Source organism: Heterodontus francisci, chromosome 37, assembly GCF_036365525.1.
Source record: "Heterodontus francisci isolate sHetFra1 chromosome 37, sHetFra1.hap1, whole genome shotgun sequence".
NCBI classification, from domain to species: domain Eukaryota; kingdom Metazoa; phylum Chordata; class Chondrichthyes; order Heterodontiformes; family Heterodontidae; genus Heterodontus; species Heterodontus francisci.
Genome location: NC_090407.1, coordinates 33822881 through 33845258, shown reverse-complemented (window position 1 = coordinate 33845258; position 22378 = coordinate 33822881). Strand labels below are relative to the sequence as shown.

At 41.5% G+C, this 22378-nt stretch overlaps 2 protein-coding genes across 5 annotated transcripts in view; one reads left to right on the top strand and one right to left on the bottom strand.

Moving 5' to 3' along the window:
- Window positions 1-8647, top strand: part of tardbpa (TAR DNA binding protein a) — a 23777-nt gene extending 15130 nt beyond the window's left edge. Inside the window, exons 6-8 of one of the 3 annotated variants that reach the window (XR_010969654.1) lie at window positions 1551-1644; window positions 2696-2856; window positions 8509-8647. Coding sequence is in view for 1 of the 3 variants with exons in the window: in XM_068017508.1 (XP_067873609.1) it covers window positions 1551-1644; window positions 2696-2753 (152 nt within the window). In the remaining 2 variants the exon portion in view is untranslated. Of the gene's footprint in view, window positions 1-1550; window positions 1645-2695; window positions 2973-8508 lie in introns of those variants that run through there. The other 2 variants (XR_010969655.1, XM_068017508.1) reach the window with 2 other exon arrangements.
- Window positions 8419-22378, bottom strand: part of LOC137352250 (mannan-binding lectin serine protease 1-like) — a 27925-nt gene continuing 13965 nt past the window's right edge. The window contains exon 4 of one of the 2 annotated variants that reach the window (XM_068017511.1): window positions 8419-8534. In XM_068017511.1, the coding sequence (XP_067873612.1) occupies window positions 8473-8534 (62 nt within the window). In that variant the 3' untranslated portion in view covers window positions 8419-8472. Of the gene's footprint in view, window positions 8535-18859; window positions 18991-22378 lie in introns of those variants that run through there. The other variant, XM_068017510.1, reaches the window with a different exon arrangement.

Below are 22378 nucleotides of genomic sequence, written 5' to 3'. Positions count from 1 at the left end.
ACAGCCCTCTGGTATCTCATCCAAGTGAACATCCTATCATGTGTCTGGATGGTGAGTGCCTGGATTATTTGATTTTGTTTGGGAGTGGGAGGAGTGCTATCTGCATCACAGATGAGCCTAATTCTGGTCTTCTGGCACTGAGTCGTGGGTAATCAGAATTCGAAATCCTGGGCTAACTTGCGTGCAGACTGAGGATTGCACCTAGGATCTCCGGTTTGTATTAATCTGCTTGAAAGCACATCATATTTCATCAATTGTTGAGTCAGCCATAGCATTCTGATATATTGCCATTAACATTTAGAAGTGTTTCATGGATTCCCAGTGTGGAGAATCTATTAACTTAAGAAAAGACTAGAAGTAAACTACAAATACTGGTTTCTGTTAATAGAGTGTGAATTTACTTGGAGAAAGTTACAGAATTGATGTGTAAAATAAACTAAGGTGCGGCCAGGACCTGGCAATAGCTGAGGGTAATGAGCTCCAGTATTGGTTGAAGCTGGAATTCAATCTTCTGACTATGGGTCAAATCTAAATACTAGAGCCTTGCATCCCTTGGTGTTCATGTGAAGATTGTGTCCTTCCTCAGAATTTTAATTTAAATAGGAAAGCTGGCAGAAATGATCATCACTGCTATCCCAGTACTGTTAATTTTGACAATAAAAGCAGTGCATCATTAAAAGCAGCAGGAATGCTCTAACTAATCCTAAGAAGGACATCAAATCAGACATGGTTTCTGTCCTTGAATTACCTGTGGTGCATTTGTGATTTGTGCAAGCTGGGCTCAGCCACACGTCCCCCACAACCTGCCAATTGTCTAGTCTTGAAAAGTAGCCATTGGGTAAAGTAATGGAAGCCTGTCAGTACCTGTGAAAGCCAGCAAAGTGGTTGGAGGCAAGGCAATTGGCAAAAAAGCTATTTGAAGGCAATATCACCCCATCATTTCTACACTCATTTAACTCAAAGTCTCAATTTAAAAGGCTTTAGCCTGTGCTTTCTTTGTATTCCTGGGTCTAAAATAATAATCATACTTGGAAAAGTTTGGGTTTACTGGTCATATGAGCTAACCTTGTTTTAATCATGGCTGCTACCAGCAACAGAAGTTTGAAAATAGATTTGAGCTCAGGATTTGTAGAAATGGTGAGGAAAATGTGAAAACCTTCCTTAACCTAGTGGGTTTGGAATTTGTTTGCAAGAGTGGATAGATCCCTGTCTGTATGCTCATTCTTTGTCCAGAAAAACTAGGGCTCAATAGGCAAGTATAACTCTCTCACTACCTGAGTTGCTGACCCTCTATAAATAATCACAATTTATTTTCAGGAAGCTAGAATGAAAGAAAACACTCAAAGTATTGTCCAAATAATTTGATTTGATGCACTGCAGTTATGCATGTTTCAGATAGTTTCACAATAGCAAGATATTTTAACTTAAAAAGACTAGTGACCATTTACAAATAGTTGCCAAAATATTGATAAAATGAAGCACTTGCTAATATAAGCTTTTATATTTTATAATATTTTTGGAAGCTTTGGATTGATCCTCTTTGTTTATAGGAATCTGTTCATTGTCACAAATAACACATTTTTGGGAGAGGTTCCAGAACCAGAGGAAACCCCCAGTTCATTGGATGAGAAGTCTCTGCTGGATGTGAGTGAGACACCCTGGTACTATTTAAAGAGCAGTGGTGTCCTGACCAAAATGTGTCACTCACCACTGAAATAGATCTAACTAGTTGTTTATCTCTCATTTATGTGACCTTCATATGTACAAAGTGGCTACAGCGTATACAGTGGCTACATATTAAAAGTAATTAAATGACTGTGAAGTTTGGAACACATCGGACATGAAAGGTGCTTGTATGCAAGTTACTATTGGACATGAGATTTTGTAGTGATGGAGGATATTGAAGGAAGTCGACTGTGTGTGTCTTGGCAGTATTTGATTCCAGGCAAAAGCATATGTAGTATCGCTGCACTCAGTTGTTTGTGAAGTACTGAGATGTAAAGTACAATGTAAATGCAAGCTTTTTTAAAATTGGAACAAACCATAAGCTTCCCCACTGTCTCCTACACTAGTTTTCCACCACAGAACATGTATCAGGTACAGTAAGACAGATGCTTTCACATTTGTTGGCTATAAACTTCACACAATGCAATTCCCCACAGTCACAAACATAATTGAAGATGGCCTGAAGTAACTTCCATGTTAATCCCCAGCCAGGTGCATGTCCTCATCACCTTAACAATATATCTTTGTTCTTTGCTTGGCATGTAGATTAGTAAAAATATTCTGACCTAAATGAAACTTGTGATTTAATATTAAAGCAATATCATTGCCAAAGTTAAATGTGTCCCCTTGATATCCTTCCTGAATGATTACATTTTCTGAAATAGCTTCTGCAGGATAAGCATTTAGGCTCTGGTGTTCCCAGTACGAAGATTCCTGTACTGTTTGCATGGGCATCTACAATGTGTGCAGCAGTTTGAACCCAGTTATCGTACATGCTCTGCCAGAAAAACTACCCTGGTATATAATTAGGACTTGCCAGGGAAATTCTTCCTGCTGTAAATCCACCAAAGATGCATAAGTGATCCTTTCACTACATACTGCAAAAGAACATAAATGTTTTTCATGGAACTGTTTGTTAACCTCATTTTTCAGACTGATAACTTGCTATCTGCTATAATGTTTCCTCTAGGGCGAAGAGGATAGTGGGCTACACGACTCTATCGACTGCTGTCAATGCAGCTTTGTGATTGTCCAGTTGTGGTCTCCCTGCCCTGACCCCAGAAAGATTTGAAAATCTAAACAAAGAAGTACTCTCCTCCAGTCTGGCCAAGGACCTACAAAACTTGCTAAGTGAGCATTGGCAGTCTCTAGTGTTGCTTGGAATAACTCCCTCTCAAATCAACCCTGTACATTTGTGTAGCATCATGCCCTGACAGTGTGTTTAAAATAAATCCTGTGATAATTGGGCTAATAGGTTTCACCTGAATATAGGTAACCCAAAGCAAATTGGTTCAGTATATCAGAAGTGCTGTTCAGTCAAACGGCTGTTTAGAATGGATAATGTCAAAGCAGACTTTAAGCAATTGCTCTGCATGAAGACAGAACTTCTAGGCCAGTCTTGCCTGTGGCTATTTGAGGTAAGGTTCTTCAGGCTTATCCTCTGCTCCAGGTAAATCAATATATCCTTACACATCTCTGTCTAAAACATGCATGCAATGGGTCTCCTTTAGCTTGTTGAAAATAGTTCTGTGGCTTCTTAATTTACAAGCCTACAATCCTGGTCATTCTCTTCACATTGTTCTTTTGATGGGATTATATTGCAAATGTTGCCTCACTGACTTGCATCTGGTCATACGAGTACCCTAAGTTTTATATTACAAAGAATTGCCTTTTCTAATAATAGTTGGTAACAAAGTACTACAGAACTAGATCTGTCACACTCCTTCCTCCACCAGATTTTTCATTATTAAGCCATTGTTTGAGCCAGTGGATTAGTTTTTTTTTAACCATTTCTGAACCTTGGTGTTCTTTAAGCCTTGTGAAAATTTGACAAGTCTCCAAGGGAGAGTAAGTTCAAGGGACAAGATTGCCTCTGCTAACCAATTAAGGTACCTTCTTTGAGTTCCAGTAGATTGTGAAGACTGCAGCACCTCATTTCAGGGTGACTTGCATTTTCTAGGGTTGTGGGCAAAGCTGAAGAGTCACATTTATTAGCCATTTTAGTTACCAAATCAGTTGTATAACTGGTTTCCTGAGCCATTTTAGCTATTGAGCCAGTTGCATAGTGTAGGCCAGACAGGGTTGATCTAAAATTATTTGGAATTTTATTTTTTTTATTTAGAGATACAGCACTGAAACAGGCCCTTCGGCCCACCGAGTCTGTGCCGACCAACAACCACCCATTTATACTAACCCTACAGTAATCCCATATTCCCTATCACCTCCCTACACTAGGGGCAATTTACAATGGCCAATTTACCTATCACCTGCAAGTCTTTGGATGTGGGAGGAAACTGGAGCACCCGGCGAAATCCCACGCAGACACGGGGAGAACTTGCAAACTCCGCACAGGCAGTACCCAGAATCGAACCCGGGTCCCTGGAGCTGTGAGGCTGCGGTGTTAACCACTGTGCCGCCCATATTCTGGCTAATTGGTCTGTAGATCTCAGAACTATGCTGCGTTCCCTTTTTGGACCATTGCACAATCCAAAATACCATTGCCTAGAAAGTTAAGTAAAATCAGTATCGGAAAATTCAGTGACTACACCTAGACTTCCAAAATGCCTCTCGTATTTAGTTTAGAGATACAGCACTGAAACAGGCCCTTCGGCCCACCGAGTCTATACCGACCATCAACCACCCATTTATACTAATCCTACACTAATTCCATATTCCTACCACATCCCCACCTGTCCCTATATTTCCCTACCACCTACCTATACTAGGGGCAATTTATAATGGCCAATTAACCTATCAACCAGCAAGTCTTTGGCATGTGGGAGGAAACCGGAGCACCCGGAGGAAACCCACGCAGACACAGGGAGAACTTGCAAACTCCACACAGGCAGTACCCAGAATTGAACCCGGGTCGCTGGAGCTGTGAGGCTGCGGTGCTAACCACTGTGCCGCCCCATGCAAATTCCATGCAAATTTGACATTACCCAATGGAGGTAAGCACTTTGATCTGGTCTGCCCTTTGCAACTAGTGAGTGTTTTATAACTTCTAAAAATGTCTTAATGAGCTTTCCAACAAGTTAGTAAAATGCATTGTTAATGTGTAATAATGCTGTCCCCGTTATATTAATTGAGCAAATACAGCCTTTAACCGTTCGTAACATGGCTTTCTCATGGGAAGCTGTTAACCATTCTCATCCTCCCAGTATCCGTTTACTGCACATGTAAATGGTCAACAAAGCTAATGGGTGGGAAAACTATTTGTGCTCTTATTTTACCATATCTACTTCCTATTTGTTTACTCACGTGGTTTTCTGTCTCCACTCCATGACTCAAGCATCCCTTCTTTACCTTCCTGCTGCATGATGCTTGTATTTGATCTGCACTGATTCTGTTTCTTCCCACGACCTGGGCAATCAGCCTCTAAATGCATCTTTTCTATCTTTGACATTACCTGATTTAATTTCTGAATAGAATGGTTCTGGAAGTGACATGCTCTCTTGCACTTCGTTTTAAAGGTATATTTTTTTAAAATTACTACTGTATATTGTATTTTATAGTTGTTTAGGTGAGCTACAAATACTTGCCTCAAATGCTAATTTAATCAAATGATAAATATAAACACCCATACCCTGGAAAATACAATTCTTGCCAGTACATGAAATTGTAGACATTGCTATTGTCTACAATTGTAAAAATAGTACATTGCATCGTAGAAGACAATTAGTTCCTAGTCAAAAGATCTCTTGAAATCTCTTGTACCATTTTATCCCCTCAAAGTTTTCATGCAATGCTGGGAAACAGTTCCACGCTGGTCAGCTGCCCCCATATCTTGATCAAGGGGCCTGTCTTTATCCATTATTGATGCTAAGTGTCCAGAAAACATTTTAACCATGGGGATATTGCAGCCAAGGTCAGTCAGTGTCCACATTTTCTGGAAGCAATCACCATACTGCAATTGTGGGTGAAGAACTCGGGCTGATTTGCGCTCCCTTTCTCTTTCACGTAAACAAGTAATCTTGTATACAGTGGTAATCAATAGTGATCAGAAGCCGAAAATTTTACAGACTTTTTTCCCCTTGCATCAATCTGCCCTCACTTCAACCTTCAGGAGTACTGAAGCCAATTGTAGAATTTGCTCCTGAGCAATCTGGAGCTGTAAAGATCTCTTGCATTATCTGCAAATGTTTTTTAGGTGAATCACAGTTTTGTGGTATGGATGAATATTTTAAGAACAATAGAAATTTAGAACATATTTTTCTTTTGAACTCTATTAGCCAATAGAGGATCACTAATGAAAAAGAACAAACATTTGGCTTTCCATTTTTAATTGCGTTTGACTTGCAATCTGTTATCAATCTCATGCTGTTTTTTTTTCCATTAAATGGTTACAGACAGGAGGGGGCCTTTCAGCCTGTGGTCCATGCTGGTTCTCTGCAAGAGCAACTTAGCTAGTCCTACTCCCCTGCCTTCTCCCCATAGCCCTGTAAATGATTTCTCCACATAATTATCCATAACCTTTTGAAAGTATGATGGACAAGACTGCATCTACCTCTATCAGGCAGCGCATTCCAGATCTTAACCACTCACTGTTTAAAATAAAGTTTTTGTCATGTTGGGCTGGGTTCTATGAGTCTGCTGCCAAGAGCTCAAAAAATGGCAACCCACCTAATCACATGAAGGGGGCAAGCTGTCCATTCCCAGCAATGGCCTCAGGTGCTGATGCCATTTTTAAAGGGCAGTCAGCCTTGCTGGCTTATTTAAATATTTAAGACATTCAATAAAATCAATTTTTTCTTTTTGCACCTCTTCCACCCCCAGAACCTTTAACATCTGACCTTTCAACACTGCACAAAGTTTAAAGTACAACCCTTCCCACCATCCCCTACACCCATGATGTTTATTTGACCCCACCCCCACTGCACTGATAAATTTACCTCCTCCCCACCAGTGGGGTGCCTCGTTTCCCTGGATAGAGATCCAAAGGCACAGGAGTGCCAGCCGCTGCACCGAAGATGGCGGCGGGCCCTCTGGATCAGAGTTAAGCATATGTGAATAGATTAACTTTTTACTTAATTTGAATATAATTGTCCCATCACTGAGCAGCAAGGGAGGGGGGCAGGGGCCACAGTGCCTCAACACCATCGGGAGGATTGGGCTGGGCCCTGCTGGCCTCTAGATCCATGGTGGGCCTCATCTGGAGCCATCTTCAGGCACCCCCGGCCACAGATCTCGCGTCGAGGGCTATTTAAAATCAAGTCCGTCATCTTTGGTTCTTCTACCAATAGGAACAGTTTCTCCCTACTCTGTCCAGACAACTCATGATTTTGAAAAAATCTATCCAGTCTCCTCGCAACATTCTCTAAGGATAATATCTGCAGCTTCTCTGCTCTATCCGCATAACTGAAGTCCCTCATCCCTGGAACCATTCCTGTACATTTTTTCTGCACCCTCTCTAATGCCTTCACATTCTTCCTGAAGTGCGATGCCCTCACTTGGACACGACTCCAGTTGAGGCCGAACCACTGTTTCCTAGAAAGGTTCACTGTAACCTCTTTACTTTTGTACTCTGCCTGTATCTATAAAGCCCAGGATTCCATATGTCTTAGCTGCTTTCTCAACCTGTCCTGCCACATTCAATGATTTGTGCACATATACCCCCAGGTCCCTCTGGCACTTCACCCCTGTTAGAATTGTCTCCTTTATTTTATATATCTTTTCTACCAAAATGTGTCACTTCGCACTTCCTTGCATTACATTGTGCCATGTGTCCACCCATTCCACCAGCCTGCCCATCCTCTTAAGGTCTGTCACTATCCTTGCAGTTCACAGTGCTTTCAGGTTTTGTCATCTGTAAATTTTGAAATTGCCCTGCACATCCAAGTCTAGGCCATTAATATAGATCAATAAAAACAGTGGTCCTAATACCAATCCTGGGGAACCCCTTCCTCCAGTCTGGAAACGAACAATTTCACAACTACTGTTTCCTGTCACTCAGCCAATTTCATAACCATGCTGCTCCTGTCCCTTTTGTTCTATGGGCTTTAACTTTGCTGACAAGTCTATTGCGTGGCACTTTAACAAATTCCTTTTAGGAATCCCTTATGCACCACATTACCCTCATTTAACTCCTTAGTTTTTTCATGAAGTAACAATCAAATTAGTTGAGCACTGTTTGACCTTGAAATCTATGCTGGCTTTCCTTGGTTCACCCTCATTTGTCCAAGTGCCTGTTATTTTTGTCCTGGATTATGGTTTCTCAAAGCTTTCCCACCAGATTTTATTTTGTTATATGGCTCCATGCAGGTGGTTTCTGTTAGTATTGAATTATGTAAAATTTCAGGTTCTTCAGTTAATTGAATAATATGGTTAAATATAAAGCTCTGCAAATGTAATACTGAATAAAGATAATTCAATTGATGAAACCTGCATGTTATTGACTACAGGTGTGTATGTCCCATTATTTAGCATTCGTGTCTTTAACCAAGCTTTAATATCTATGATTCAGAAGTTGCACCTTGTCAATGAGTAGGTATGTTAAAGGAAGATTCTTCTTTGCAGTATCTGCTTACTGGACATAACTGCTCATGCTATGCGACGAAGTTTGTTCAGTGACCGTTACACGCAGACCAGGAATACAAACCAAAGCAAATTTATTTACAATTAGTGAGAAACACATACTTGATAAATGCTTTAAGAGATAAACCTAGATGAAGAATTGAGTTAATTACCCTTTGACAATATTTTTTGGATGAAAGTTTTGAAAGCCATCTTGTTTCTGCCATGGAGTATTCAGTATTTGTTCTCTTCCATCCTAATCTTTTCCAGCTTCAAATAGGACCTCCAATCGAGACCTCATAAATCAAAAAAAAAATTACAGAAGATTCTCATGACTCAGGTGCTGATTCAAGCCTTTCTTAAATGTACTTTCACAGTTTTCATTAAATTGTATCCAGTGACTTTCTGGTTAATCTATTATGGCAATTAAACAATTTATATACCTCCAATTGCAAAGCAGATAAAGCCATGTTGTAACCTTTCACACACATCTATACAATGTAAAATAAACATTTTCATATTAAACATACGATAAGGAAAACACATCCATTTCATCTTGGCAAAGGATGTAGCCGGCCTAGTTCAATTGAACAGGCAGTTCATTTTAATAACGTTTATGCCATTTCTCACCCTTGCCAAATCATATTGCACTCCATGGAAAAGTAGGTGCCATGAGGCATTAGGGTTCTATTCAAGGTGGACCAGTTGCACCTCAACAGTATGGGGACCAATATCCTTGAAGGAAGGTTAATTAGTACTGGGTGGGGAGTGGTTAATATGAAATGTTTGAGGGGAAACACTGCACAGAGTACTGGGAGAAGCAAAAAGGAGAGTGTATTTTAAAAATGGGAATCAACCAGGTTAAATGCTATCCAGTGAGATGGAGGAGCAAGGTGCAAAAATTATTGCTAATGATGGACTTACATTATCTTAATATTGCCCTGAGATAGTGATGTAAAGGACAAAGAGGAAGGAATTCCTGAAACATGTAGGAGTACTTGGTGCAGTCCAGTCTAATGAGGAAGGAAGCAATGCTGGATCTAGTTGTGAGAAATGAAGTGGAGCATGCTTCATTGGGTGAGCATTTGGGGAACAGTTAATAGGTTTAGAATAGATGTGCAAAAGCACAATCAAGCACAAGAGGAGTTAACTGGAGGATGACTAACTTCTGTGAAATGAAATGGGATCTGGCCAAGTGGGTTAGAATCATAAATTGGTAGGCAAACTAGTAATTGAATAAAGGTCTTGAAAGAGATGATTTGGGTACAGAGTGGACAGGTTAACCACAAGAGAGAAGGGCATCCAAAGCTAGAGCTTCCTGAATGACTAAAGATAGAGATTAAAGTGTGATTGTCAAAGGGGGGAGGGGCGCTAATGACAACTGTAGAGTTAATACCGTAGAGAGCCAAGCTAAGTATTTTCGGTACAGAGATTTTAAAAGGGAGAGGCAAAGAGAAAGACGATAGATTAGTGGCTAACATAAAAGGGAACCCAAACGTCTCAATTAGGGCCCAAAAAGATGATCGTATGAAGGCAGAGGCCATGGCTGAGGTATTAAATAGGTACATTACCTCCGTCTCCACTACGGAGAAGGATACTGCTAATGTAGCAGTAATGATAATTGATAGGATAACAGTAAAGAGTAGATACTTAACTTTGGAGTACTCCAGTAGAAAAGTCACCCAGTCCAGACAAGATCCATCCTAAGTCACAGAAGGAAGTAAGGGTGGAAATTGTATATTCTCTGGCCACAATCTGGAGTGGTTCTGGAGGATTGCAAATGTTATACCTGTTTTTAAAAAGATCTGAGGGATGAACCTGGCAACCTCAGACAGCCGGCCCAATGTCGAAGGTGGAGAAATTTTTAGGGACATGATTGATTTACCTTTGGGAAAGTATGGGACAATATATGAAAGCATAGATTTGTTAAACTGTATTTGATGAACTCAGTTGAGTTCTTTGAAGTAACAGTTGATGAAGGTAGTGCAGTTTGTGTGTTTATATAGACTTTCAGTCGGTGTTTTGTAAAGTACCACATAATAGGCTTGCTAACAAAAGTAAAGGACATAGCAGCATAAATACAACATTGACTGAAGGCAAAGATCAATGGGGAGCGGTTTTTCACACTGGAGGGAAGTATAGATTGTTGTTTCCCAGGGTTTAGTAACGTAACATAAGTAATAGGACCACTGCACTTTTTAATCTATATTAATGACCTGAACTTGGGTACATAGAGCATAGTTTCAAAGCTTGCAGATGGTACAAAACTCAGGTGAAGTTAAATGGTCAGAAGGACATAGACTGGTAAAATGTGCAGACACGTGGCAGATGGAATTTAATGCAGGGAAGTGTGAAATAATACATTTTGGAAGAAAGAGGAGAGGCACTATGAATTAAATATTAAGTGGGGTGCAGGAACAGAGACATGGGGGTGTATGTACACAAATCTTTGAACAAGTTGTGAAAACTTTAAAAAGCACATGAAATCCTTGGCTTTGTTAATTGAGTACAATAGCAAGGAAGTTGCTAGACATTTAAAAAATGTTGGCTAGGACTCAACTAGAGTATTGTGTATAATTCTGGGCACCATAGTTTAGGAAGGCTATTAAGGCCTTGGAGAGATTATTAGAAGGGTATAAGAGTTGAGCGACTTTATGTGGAGAAGTTGGGGTTGTTTTCCTTAGAGGAGATTTGATAGAGTTGTTTAAAATCATGAACGATTTGATAGAGTAAACAAGGATAAACAGTTTTCAGTGGTAATAGGGTCAATAATCAGAGGACACAGATTTAAGGTGATTTGCATAAGAACCAAAGGTGTGAGGATACAGTGTGAGTCGTTGTAATCTGGAATGCACTGCCTGAAAGGGTGATGGAAGCAGATTCAATTGTAACATTCAGAAGAGAATTGGATAAAGAAGAAACAGTTCTACAGGGCTAGGGGGAAAGATCAGATGAGTGGAATTAATTGGCTAGGTCTACCAAAGAGCAGAAGCTGACAGGATGAGCTGGGTGGCGTATTTCTGCACTGTCAGATGCTGATGTCTGGTTCATGGCTTCTGATGTCTTTTTGTGGATGAAGTACAGATCCTTGGAGAGAAATTATATATTTTCTTCTCATTTTGCCCCTTCTTAAGACACTGACTTCTGTTCGGCTGGATTCTAGATTCATGAGAGCTCGTCCCCTTTCTGTGCCTCCCCTATGTGGTCTTTGTGTGTATGCCTAAACAGTAAGTGCCAGTAGGCTATCCAGTTATTGAGATCACCATATCAAGGCATGTTTTGCCTTCAGTGTCCAGACATGCACTGTGCATCCAAATTTCTGCATAGTGACGGAATGAGAAGTGCATAGCTTAGTTCCTGAGGTGAGAAGATGTTTCTGACTAGAGCAAACAGTAAAGATGATGAGTGAAAACAAGATGATTCATTATCTTCTTCCGACTGCATTCCTGCATGTCCTTGTTCCATGTTCCATTCTTTTGACCAGTAGCAATGCACATCAGCCTGAAGGAGAATAACAAAGAGTTGCAGAACTGTTGCTAATTCTCAATAAGCAAAGAGCTTCAGTGCGTGCTGAGGTATTGAGCCATGGACACCCGGAAAACCCTATGTTTGACCCATAGTCTGTTAAGTTAGTTGGCCTCAAACTGGAGTGGGTTTTTTTTATTCATTCATGGGATGTGAGCATCGCTGGCCAGGCCAGCATTCATTGCCCATCCCTAATTGCCCTTGAGAAGGTGGTGGTGAGCTGCCTTCTTGAACCACTGCAGTCCATGTGGAGTAGGTAGACCCGCAGTGTTGTTAGGAAGGGAGTTCCAGGATTTTGACCCAGTGACAGTGAAGGAACAGTGATATAGTTCCAAGTCAGGATGGTGTGTGACTTGGAGGAAAACTTGCAGGTGGTGGTGTTCCCATGCATTTGCTGCCCTTGTCCTTCTAATTGGCAGAGCTCGCGGGTTTGGAAGGTGCTGTCTAAGGAGCCTTGGTGCGTTGCTGCAGTGCATCTTGTAAATGGTACACACTGCTGCCACTGTGCGTCGGTGGTGGAGGGAGTGAATGTTTGTAGATGGGGTGCCAATCAAGTGGGTTGCTTTGTCCTGGATGATGTCACACTTCTTGAGTGTTGTTGATGCTGCACCCATCCAGGCAAGTGGAGAATATTCCATCACACTCCTGACTCGTGCCTTGTAGATGGTTTTGGGGAGTCAGGAGGTGAGTTACTTGCTGCAGGATTCCAAGCCTCTGACCTGCTGTTGTAGCCACGGTATTTATATGGCTAATCCAGTTCAGTTTCTGGTCAATGGTAACCCCTAGGATGTTGATAGTGGGGGATTCAGCGATGGTAATGCTATTGGTGGTTGAGGGTGGGGTTAGATGTGGCTAGGGGAGTGAAATTAGGCTGATCAGAAGAGAGAGATTGGCTCTTGAGAATGCTATCCAATGTACCCTGCTGTAAGTTGACCTGTGAACATCTGATGTGGCCAGTCTTTGACACCTCTCCCCCCACAACAAAGTTGAATAGCTCAGCAGTGCTTATCATGCAGGGTCAAACATAAATTTTGACAACGCGATTGAGGTTTAAAAAGCAAGTTGACAATTTTAAGACAGGCCACAGGATAGCCAGAGAAAGAAATGTAAATATTCCACTGATGCAGTAGAGGAAGTCTTTTGAGGTTAGCACTGAGGCACATTGGAGAAAAATAGTGGGAGTTTTACTTGTATGCAATCATGCTATATCAAGTACCAGTACATCAGGTACTTTAATCTCTCAGCAAGGATGCTATCTTATATCAATTGCATTCCGGCCATCTCTTGTTGACTATGGCATCTATTAACCATTTTTGCTTGAAAAAAACTACATATAACTGCACATGACAACAGAAAGCCAGATGTATTTACTCCACTGGAGGCACTGACCCATTATGGGATACAGTTCCATCTGAAGTCGTTGCCTTTTTGACACATTTTAAAAGTGATTGTTTTCATATAGCAAAGCCAATTCTATCCTTGCTTAACATGAATATACAAGTGCACACGTAAGCAAGTTACTAGCAGTAGTCACTGAACAGTACCGCTCCCCACACCCCTGGCCATACCCCATGTCCTGGACGCTGAAGCCGACAGTACTTAATCTCTCGTCACTGACCACACCTCTGGAGAGGATTGTATATAGACCCCCAAACTCTAGTGGTGATGGTGGGAATGGTATGAAACAGGAAATTAGAGATGCATGCGATAAAGGAACATCTGTAATTATGGGTGACTTCAATCTGCATATGGATTGGGCAGATCAAATTAGTCACAATACCCTAGAGCAGGAATTCTTGGACTGTATACGAGATGGTTTTCTGGACCAATACGTTGAGGAACCAATTAGAGAACAGGCCATCTTAGACTGGGTATTGTGTAATGAGAGAGGAATAATTGACAATCTAGTGGTGTGAGACCCCTTGGGGATGAGCGACCATAATATGATAGAATTCTTCATCAAGATGGAGAGTGAAGTAGTTGATTCTGAGACAAGGTTCCTGAATCTTAGTAAAGGAAACTACAAAGATATGAGGCGCGAGTTGACCATGGCGGATTGGGAAACATTACTTAAAGGGATGACGGTGGATAGACAATGGCAAACATTTAAAGAGCGCATGGATGAACTGCAACAATTGTTTATCCCTTTCTGGCGCAAAAGTAAAATGGGAAAGGTTGCCAAACCATGGCTTACAATGGAAATTAGAGATAGCATTAGATCCAAGGAAGAGGCATATAAATTTTTCAGGCAAAACAACAGACCTGAGGATTGGGAGCAGTTTAGAATTCAGCAAAGAAGGACCAAAGGATTGATTAAGACGGGGAAAATAGAGTGCGAGAGCCAGCTTGTGGGGAACATTAAAAACTTACTGTAAAAGTTTCGATAGGTATGTGAAGAGAAAAAGATTGGTGAAGACAAATGTAGGTCCCTCACAGTCAGAAACAGGGGAATTTATTATGGGGAATAAAGAAATGGCTGACCAACTAATTGCATACTTTGGTTCTGTCTTCACAAAGGAGGACACAAATATCATACCAGAAATGTTGGGGAACACAATTCTTAGTGAGAGAGTGAAACTGAAAGAAATCAGTATTCGTAGAGAAATGGTGTTGGGGAAATTGATGGGATAGAAGGCTGATAAATCCCCAGGGCCTGATGGTATGCATCCCAGAGTACTTAAGGAAGTGGCCCTAGAAATAGTGGATGCATTGGTGGTCTTCTTCCAAGATTCTATAGACTCTGAAACAGTTCCTACAGATTGGACGGTAGCTAATGTAACCCCACTATTTAAAAAGGGAGGTAGAGAGAAAACAGGGAATTATAGATCAGTCAGCCTGACGCCAGTAGTGGGGAAAATTCGAGAGTCCATTATCAAAGATTTTATAGCAGAGCACTTGGAGAACAGTGGTAGAATCAGACAGAGTCAGCATGGATTTACGAAAGGGAAATCATGCTTGACAAATCTACTAGAATTCTTCGAGGATTTAACCAGTAGAGTTGATGAGGGGGAGCCAGTGGATGTGGTTTATTTGGACTTTCAGAAGGCTTTTGACAAAGTCCCACATAAGAGATTAGCATGTAAAATTAAAGCGCATGGGATTGTGAGTAGTGTATTGCGATGGATAGAAAATTGGTTGGCGGACAGCAAACAAAGAGTAGGTATAAATGGGTCTTTTCCTGAATGGCAGGCAGTGACTAGTTCGGTACCGCAGGGATCAGTGCTAGGACCCCAGCTATTCAGAATATATATTAATGACTTAGATGAGGGAACTAAATGTAATAGCTCCAAATTTGCAGATGTCACAAAACTGGGTGGGAGGGTGAGTCGTGAGGAGGATGCAGAGAGGCTTCAGGGTGATTTGGACAAGTTGAGTGAGTGGGCTAATGCATGGCAGATGCAGTATAATATGGATAAATGTGAGGTTATCCACTTTGGTAGCAAAATCAGGAAGGCAGGTAATTATCTGAATGGCTATAAACTGAGAGAGGGGAATATGCAGCAAGACCTGGGTGTTCTCGTACACCAGGCACTGAAGGTAAGCATGCAGGTGCAACAGGCGGTAAAAAAGGCAAATGATATGTTGGCCTTCATAGCGAGAGGATTTGAGTACAGGAGCAGGGATGTCTTGCTGCAATTATACAGGGCCTTGGTGAGGCCACACCTGGAATATTGTGTGCAGTTTTGGTCTCCTTATCTGAGGAAGGATGTTCTTACTATAGAGGGAGTGCAGCGAAGGTTTACCAGACTGATTCCTGGGATGGTGGGACTCACGTATGAGGAGAAATTGAGTCGGTTAGGATTATATTTGCTGGAGTTCAGAAGAGTGAGGGGGGATCTCATAGAAACTTATAAAATTCTAACAGGACTTGACAGGGTAAATGCAGGAAGGATGTTCCCGATGGTGGGGACGTCCAGAACCAAGGGTCATAGTCTAAGGATACGGGGTAACCCTTTCAGGACTGAGATGAGGAGAAATTTCTTCACTCAGAGAGTGGTGAGCCTGTGGACTTCACTACCACAGAAAGCAGTTGAGGCCAAAACATTGTATGTTTTCAAGAAGGAGTTAGATATAGCTCTTGGGTTTAAAGGGATCAAAGGATATGGGGTGAAAGAAGAAACAGGTTACTGAGTTGGATGATCAGCCATGATCATAATGAATGGCGGAGCAGGCTCAAAGGGCCGAATGGCCTACTCCTTTTTTAGTTTTAGTTTAGTTTTAGAGATACAGCACTGAAACAGGCCCTTCGGCCCACCGAGTCTATGCCGACCATCAACCACCCATTTATACTAACCCTACAGTAATCCCATATTCCCTACCACCTACCGACACTAGGGGCAATTTACAACAGCCAATTTACCTATCACCTGCAAGTCTTTGGCTGTGGGAGGAAACCGGAGCATCCGGCGAAAACCCACGCGGTCACAGGGAGAACTTGCAACCTCCACACAGGCAGCTAATTGTAGGACAGCTAATATGGGATTTACCTAAACTAGCACATATGCCAAATAACAGGTATCCACGCAGAAGCAAAAGGTCTCTGCTACGAAATACTACCCATTTATTCATTAACCAACTGATAAAATTATGCTTAATATTGATATTTAATCCTTGTCTTGCTGCTGGGCTACCTACTAGATAACCTGTTGAGTGGTAGCATTTACTATTTGCTTATAACTTAAGTCAGTAGTTGGCATAGTTGCATTTAGAGCACAGGTATGCCAATGTTCACACTTTTAAGTCTTAATTAGTAAAAAAAAAACTGCAGCTAATTTTTGCAAAGAAATTGGTGAGTTGTGATTGGGTGAAATTCCTCTTAAAACACATTCGCACAAAGTTATTTATGAAGCAAAAATGATTTGAGTGTAAGTGAGATTCCTCTATGTCAAAGAAAAAACCACTCCAGAATAGGGAGTATCAATTAAAAATAACATCCGAGTTAAAATTGTTTTCTAATTCTGTAGAATTGATATTACGGAGAATCTTTATTTCTGTAATCTTTAGAATTATTTCAGCATCAGTGTGTGAGTGGAAACATTTCCAAAAAAATGGTTGGCTCACGGACCTTGAAATTCTGCAGAAGTGTTAGCAATCAAATGGTCAGTAATGATATAGAATATTGAAAGTAGCCACATTTTATCTTTTCTCCAAATGTATTAATATTATGTCATTTTAGGTACCAATTATTTGTTTTTCAGTAGGTGGAACTCTTTTGAGTCAAATATCAGAGATGCCATCGTTCAGATAAGTCCCCATCTGCCTGTTGAGATATATTTTTTAAAAACCTTCAATAGAACTATTCAAAAATCGGTAGGGACTTATTCTGGGTATCCTGGTCAACATTCTTTTCTGAACCAAAAACAGATTAACTATTTATTCATCCACATTGCTGTTTATGGCATGTTGCCATGTGATTAATAGCGAACCAGATAATAACAATCACCACGTTTCATTATATGTGAGAAGAAACATAATATGGCAATATAACTGCCAGTCTTTTAATGTACAATTTGTACTTGGATCTCTTCAAGGAAGGGAAAATAACAGTGAACTGGTTGCAAAGTAAAGACATGTTAAGGATCCTGTCCTGCTTGCAATGCTGTCCCAATTTGCATTTGGTCTCCATGAAAGTGCTGGGAAGATCTGATTCCTTGAGACTGCAGAGAAACAGAACAAGCTCCCCGCATCTTCCTTACTGCAACAGGAGGCAGATCCATAGATTTGTTGTGTCATTGGTTCCCTGCAAATCTGTTTATACCTAGTTTCTCATATTGTCTGAGAATTGTGGGGCCAGCAGCCTGCTTCATTCCTAACAGCGCTTTACCCAAAAATCAAAATTATTATGTAACTGCAGCTTTATATTAAAAGTTACTAAACTCTCAGTGGTCTGTGCAGCACAGCATATGGATTGTGTGGAAGAGGAAAGAACAAAACCTGACTGACACATTGGTTATTTACTCAAATTCAGTCACTGCATGTTTTGCGTAAGCCCAATTCAGTTTAGTTGGAATTCCCTCAGCTCTACAAATCATGTTTTCCTCAAGCTATGCTATTTCTTAGTTTACAGGCAAAGGATAAATATGAACTTAGTATCAAGTCCAATTGTTTTCTCTTTTGTTGCTCCTAAATTGCAAATACATGATCCTACTGGCTGTTCCTCCTCCCAGAATCCTCATGCTGCCTGGGCTTGAAAGTTGCAGCTATGAAGAAAGATTGGATAGGCTAGGGTTGTTTTCCTTAGAACAGGGGAGGCTGAGGAGTGACTTAATTGAGGTGTACAAAATTATGAGGGACTTCGATAGAGTAGACAGGAAGGACCTGTTTCCCTTGGCGGAGAGGTCAGTTACCGGGGGCACAGATTTAAGGTGGTTGGTAGAAGGATTAGAAGGGACATGAGGAAAAACTTTTTCACCCACAGGATGGTGGGTGTCTGGAATTCACTGCCAGGAACGGTGGTGGAGACAGAATCCCTCAATTCTTTTAAAAGGTACCTAGATATGCACCTGAAGTGCTGTAACCTGCGAGGCTAGGGACCAGATGCTGGAAGATGGGATTAGATTAGACAGCTACTTTTTTTTTTGGCCAGCACAGACACAACAGGCTGAATGGCCTCTTTCTGTGCCATATTTTTCTTTGGTTCTATGGTTCTATGATATTGAAACCAACTCCTCACACCGTCTCTACTCTTATTCATTCATTCCCAGGTCTTTAAACCTGTTGAACACCTCACCTCCCTCAATCTTCCTCTTACAGTCAACAGACTTATAAAACTCAGCTTCGACTTTGCCTAACTACTACCTCAAGTTTAAAGTTGCCTGTTGCCTAATCTAAAACTGCACGGGAGTAGAGTTTACCTGATTTTCCAATAAAAAAGTACCGGAACAAGAATTGTTTTTACACTTAGCAATTAAACCAGGACTTTCTGCTTGGTTTTCATTTGTCAATATCAAGCAAGTATTCCCCGAAAAACAACTTTCTGATTCAAAACCAGGCAAGTTCCTACTTTGTTCATCTTTTGGTAGCCCAAACAAAAACCTTTGGCCTTTCACTTCACTGTCTCAGTAAAATCAAAGAAAGCAACTGACGATTTTGTTCAGTTTGTTTTATTCACAAGCAGCAGTACAGCATTAGACTAGCATGAGTAGTTAGCAGGAAATTATTTGTTCCCGTTTCCTGATGTACCAGGGCTGGTTTTTGGATTGCAGACACATGGTTATGTCTTGCGGACTGGAAGAGGAAAAAAGATTGATCTTAATAGAAGCAAAAAAATTGAACTTTTTGTTGAAACATGAAGTGACCGCTATTAACCTCTAGACTGCCAGCCGATCCAAGGAAATGATTCTCCCCGGGTCTGCCAAGTTTTCAACTCATCCACTTTGATGCTGGAACAATTATTAATATTACAGTAATAAAACGACTCAAACACCAGGAACAGCTTTATTACTGTAATAGTAAAAAGAAGTAAATTCAAACATTTTGCTTGCTTTATTCTTTCTGACTCTCTTTGTCCATTTTGTAATGGAGGGATGGTTTAAGGTATGGTTATATTGAAGCTACTGATCTCACATTGATAGTGACAGTATTCATTCACATCTGTCATTACCTGAGTTACATTCTCACCCTTCTTGATGCATCAATGCCTTTGACACAGTTAGCCATACCATCGTCCAAAAATGCCTCTCCAGTTTAGTCCAGTGGGGTGGGATGCCGTTCTCTGGTTCCATTTCTATCTATCCAGTCATGGAGAGAATCATCTGCAATGGCTTCTCTTCCCACTCCTGCACTGTTACCTCTGGAGTCCCCAAAGGATCTATCCTTGGTCCCCTCCCATATCTCATCTACAAGTTCATGTAATATAGATTGTCTGAGGGAAGGCAGAACTATGATGATTGACGAGTGCTCAACACAAAAAGCAAAGATCACTCAAACCTTACTGTTGTCCAAAACAAATTAATATATGAAATGTCAGTAACTCTGGACAGAGCACAAGTCATTTAGTATGAAATATTTAACCCTGAATGAGCTGCCATAGGGCCACTGCAGCTATAAACCATACCGCACTCTCACTTCTAGTAGTGGATTGGTGCATCCCCAGAAGTGGCACAGCCTGACATCCCTGATACCAAGCAATGTAACAATGGGACATTTATAAACCATGAGTGATGCACGGGCTGTGCCTGCAGCTGCCAAGTAACCAGAAAGTGATGCCGTCCTTTCTGTTGGCCCATATCACATCTGACTTACCATAGCCCTGAGGATCAACAGATGACCCAGGAGCCTCAGCTTCCCATTACACCCAAAAATACTTTTGAATGAGATGTTAAACCAAGGCCGTCTCTGCCTGCTCACGCGGCAGTAAAAGATCCCATGGAACTATTTGAAGAACAGGAGTTCTCGCAATGTCCTGGCCAGCAATGCTCCCCCAACCAACACCACCAAAAACAATTACCTAATCATTTGCTGTTTGTCAAATCCTCTACAGTGCTAACATTTTGCCCATATATCCATGGCTGTACTTCAAAAATAAAAGCAAAATAATGCAGATGCTGGAAGTCTGAAATAAAAACAAAAAGTGCTGGAAATACTCAGCAGGTCTGGCAGCATCTGTGGAGAGAGAAGCAAAGTTAACGTTTCAGGTCTGTGACCTTTCATCAGAACTGGCAAAGGTTAGAAAAGAATTAGGTTTTAAGCAAGTGAAGGGGAGGCGGGTGGGGGAAGAGAACAAAGGGGAAGGTGTTTGATAGGGCTGAGGGCAGGAGAGATTAAATAACAAAGCTGTCCTGGGACAAAGGCAAAGAGTGTGCTAATTCTTGTGGTGGAAAACAAAGCATTAGTCCAAAGAGAGTGTTAATAGCAGAATAATGAGCAGCTCTGACTGCATGAAAAGCAGGCATATGGTTAAAAAATAAAATATTAAAAAAAGGCCAGTCATGCTCTGAAGTTATGAACTCAATGATCAGTCCACAAGGCTGTAGAGTGCCTAATTGAAAGATCAGGTGCTGCTCCTGGAACCCTAAGCTTCCGGTTGCTTGCCATTTCAACACTCTCCCCTGCTCTCATGCCAACATCTGTCTTTGGCCTGCTCCAGTGTTCCAGTGAACATCAACACAAGCTCAAGGAGCAGCACCTGATCTTTCGATTAGGCACTCTACAGCCTTGCAGACTGAACATTGAGTTCAATAACTTCAGAGCATGACTGGCCTTTTTTAATATTTTATTTCTTAACCATGGGCTTGCTTTTCATGTAGTCAGAGTTGCTCATTATTCTGCTATTAATACTCTCTCTGGACTAATGCTTTGGCTTTCACCACAAGAATTAACACACTATTTGCCTTTGCCCCAGGACAGCTTTGTTATTTAATCTCTCCTGCCCTCTGCCCTATCAAACACCTTCCCCTTTGTTCTCTCCCACCCCCCTCCCCTTCATAGAACATAGAACAGTAAAGCACAGTACAGGCCCTTCGGCCCACAATGTTGTGCCGAACCTTTAACCTACTCTAAGATCAAACTAACTACCTACCCTTCATTCTACTATCATCCATGTACCTATCCAAGAGTTGCTTAAATGCCCCTAATGTATCTGCTTCTACTACCACCGCTGGCAGCGCATTCCACGCACCCACCACTCTCTGTGTAAAGAACCTACCTCTGACATCTCCCTGAAACCTTCCTCCAATCACCTTAAAATTATGCCCCCTGGTGATAGCCCTTTCCACCCTGGGAAAAAGTCTCTGACTATCCACTCTATCTATGCCTCTCATCATCTTGTACCCCTCTATCAAGTCACCTCTCATCCTTCTTCGCTCCAATGAGAAAAGCCCTAGCTCCCTCAATCTTTCTTCGTAGGACATGCCCTCCAGTCCAGGCAGCATCCTGGTAAATCTCCTCTGCACCCTCTCTAAAGCTTCCACATCCTTCCTATAATGAGGCGACCAGAACTGAACACAATATTCCAAGTGTGGTCGAACCAGGGCCTTATAGAGCTGCAGCATAACCTCGCGGCCCTTAAACTCAATCCCCCTGTTAATGAAAGCCAACACACCATACGCCTTCGTAACAACCTTATCAACTTGGGTGGCAACTTTGAGCGATCTATGGACATGGACCCCAAGATACCTCTGTTCCTCCACACTACCAAGAATCCTGTCTTTAAGCCTGTATTCCGCATTCAAATTCAACCTTCCAAAATGAATCACTTCACACTTTTCCAGGTTGAACTCCATCTGCCACTTCTCAGCCCAGCTCTGCATCCTGTCAATGTCCCGTTGCAACCTACAACAGCCTTCCACACTATCCACAACTCCAGCAACCTTCGTGTCATCGGCAAACTTGCTAACCCAGCCTTCCGCTTCCTCATCCAAGTCATTTATAAAAATCACAAAGAGCAGAGGTCCCAGAACAGATCCTTGTGGAACACCACTGGTCACCGAGCTCCATGCTGAATACTTTCCATCTACTACCACCCTCTGACTTCTATGGGCCAGCCAATTTTGTATCCAGACAGCCAACTTTCCCTGAATCCCATGCCTCCTTACTTTCTGAATGAGCCTACCATGGGGAACCTTATCAAATGTCTTGCTAAAATCCATATACACCACACCCACTGCTCTTCCTT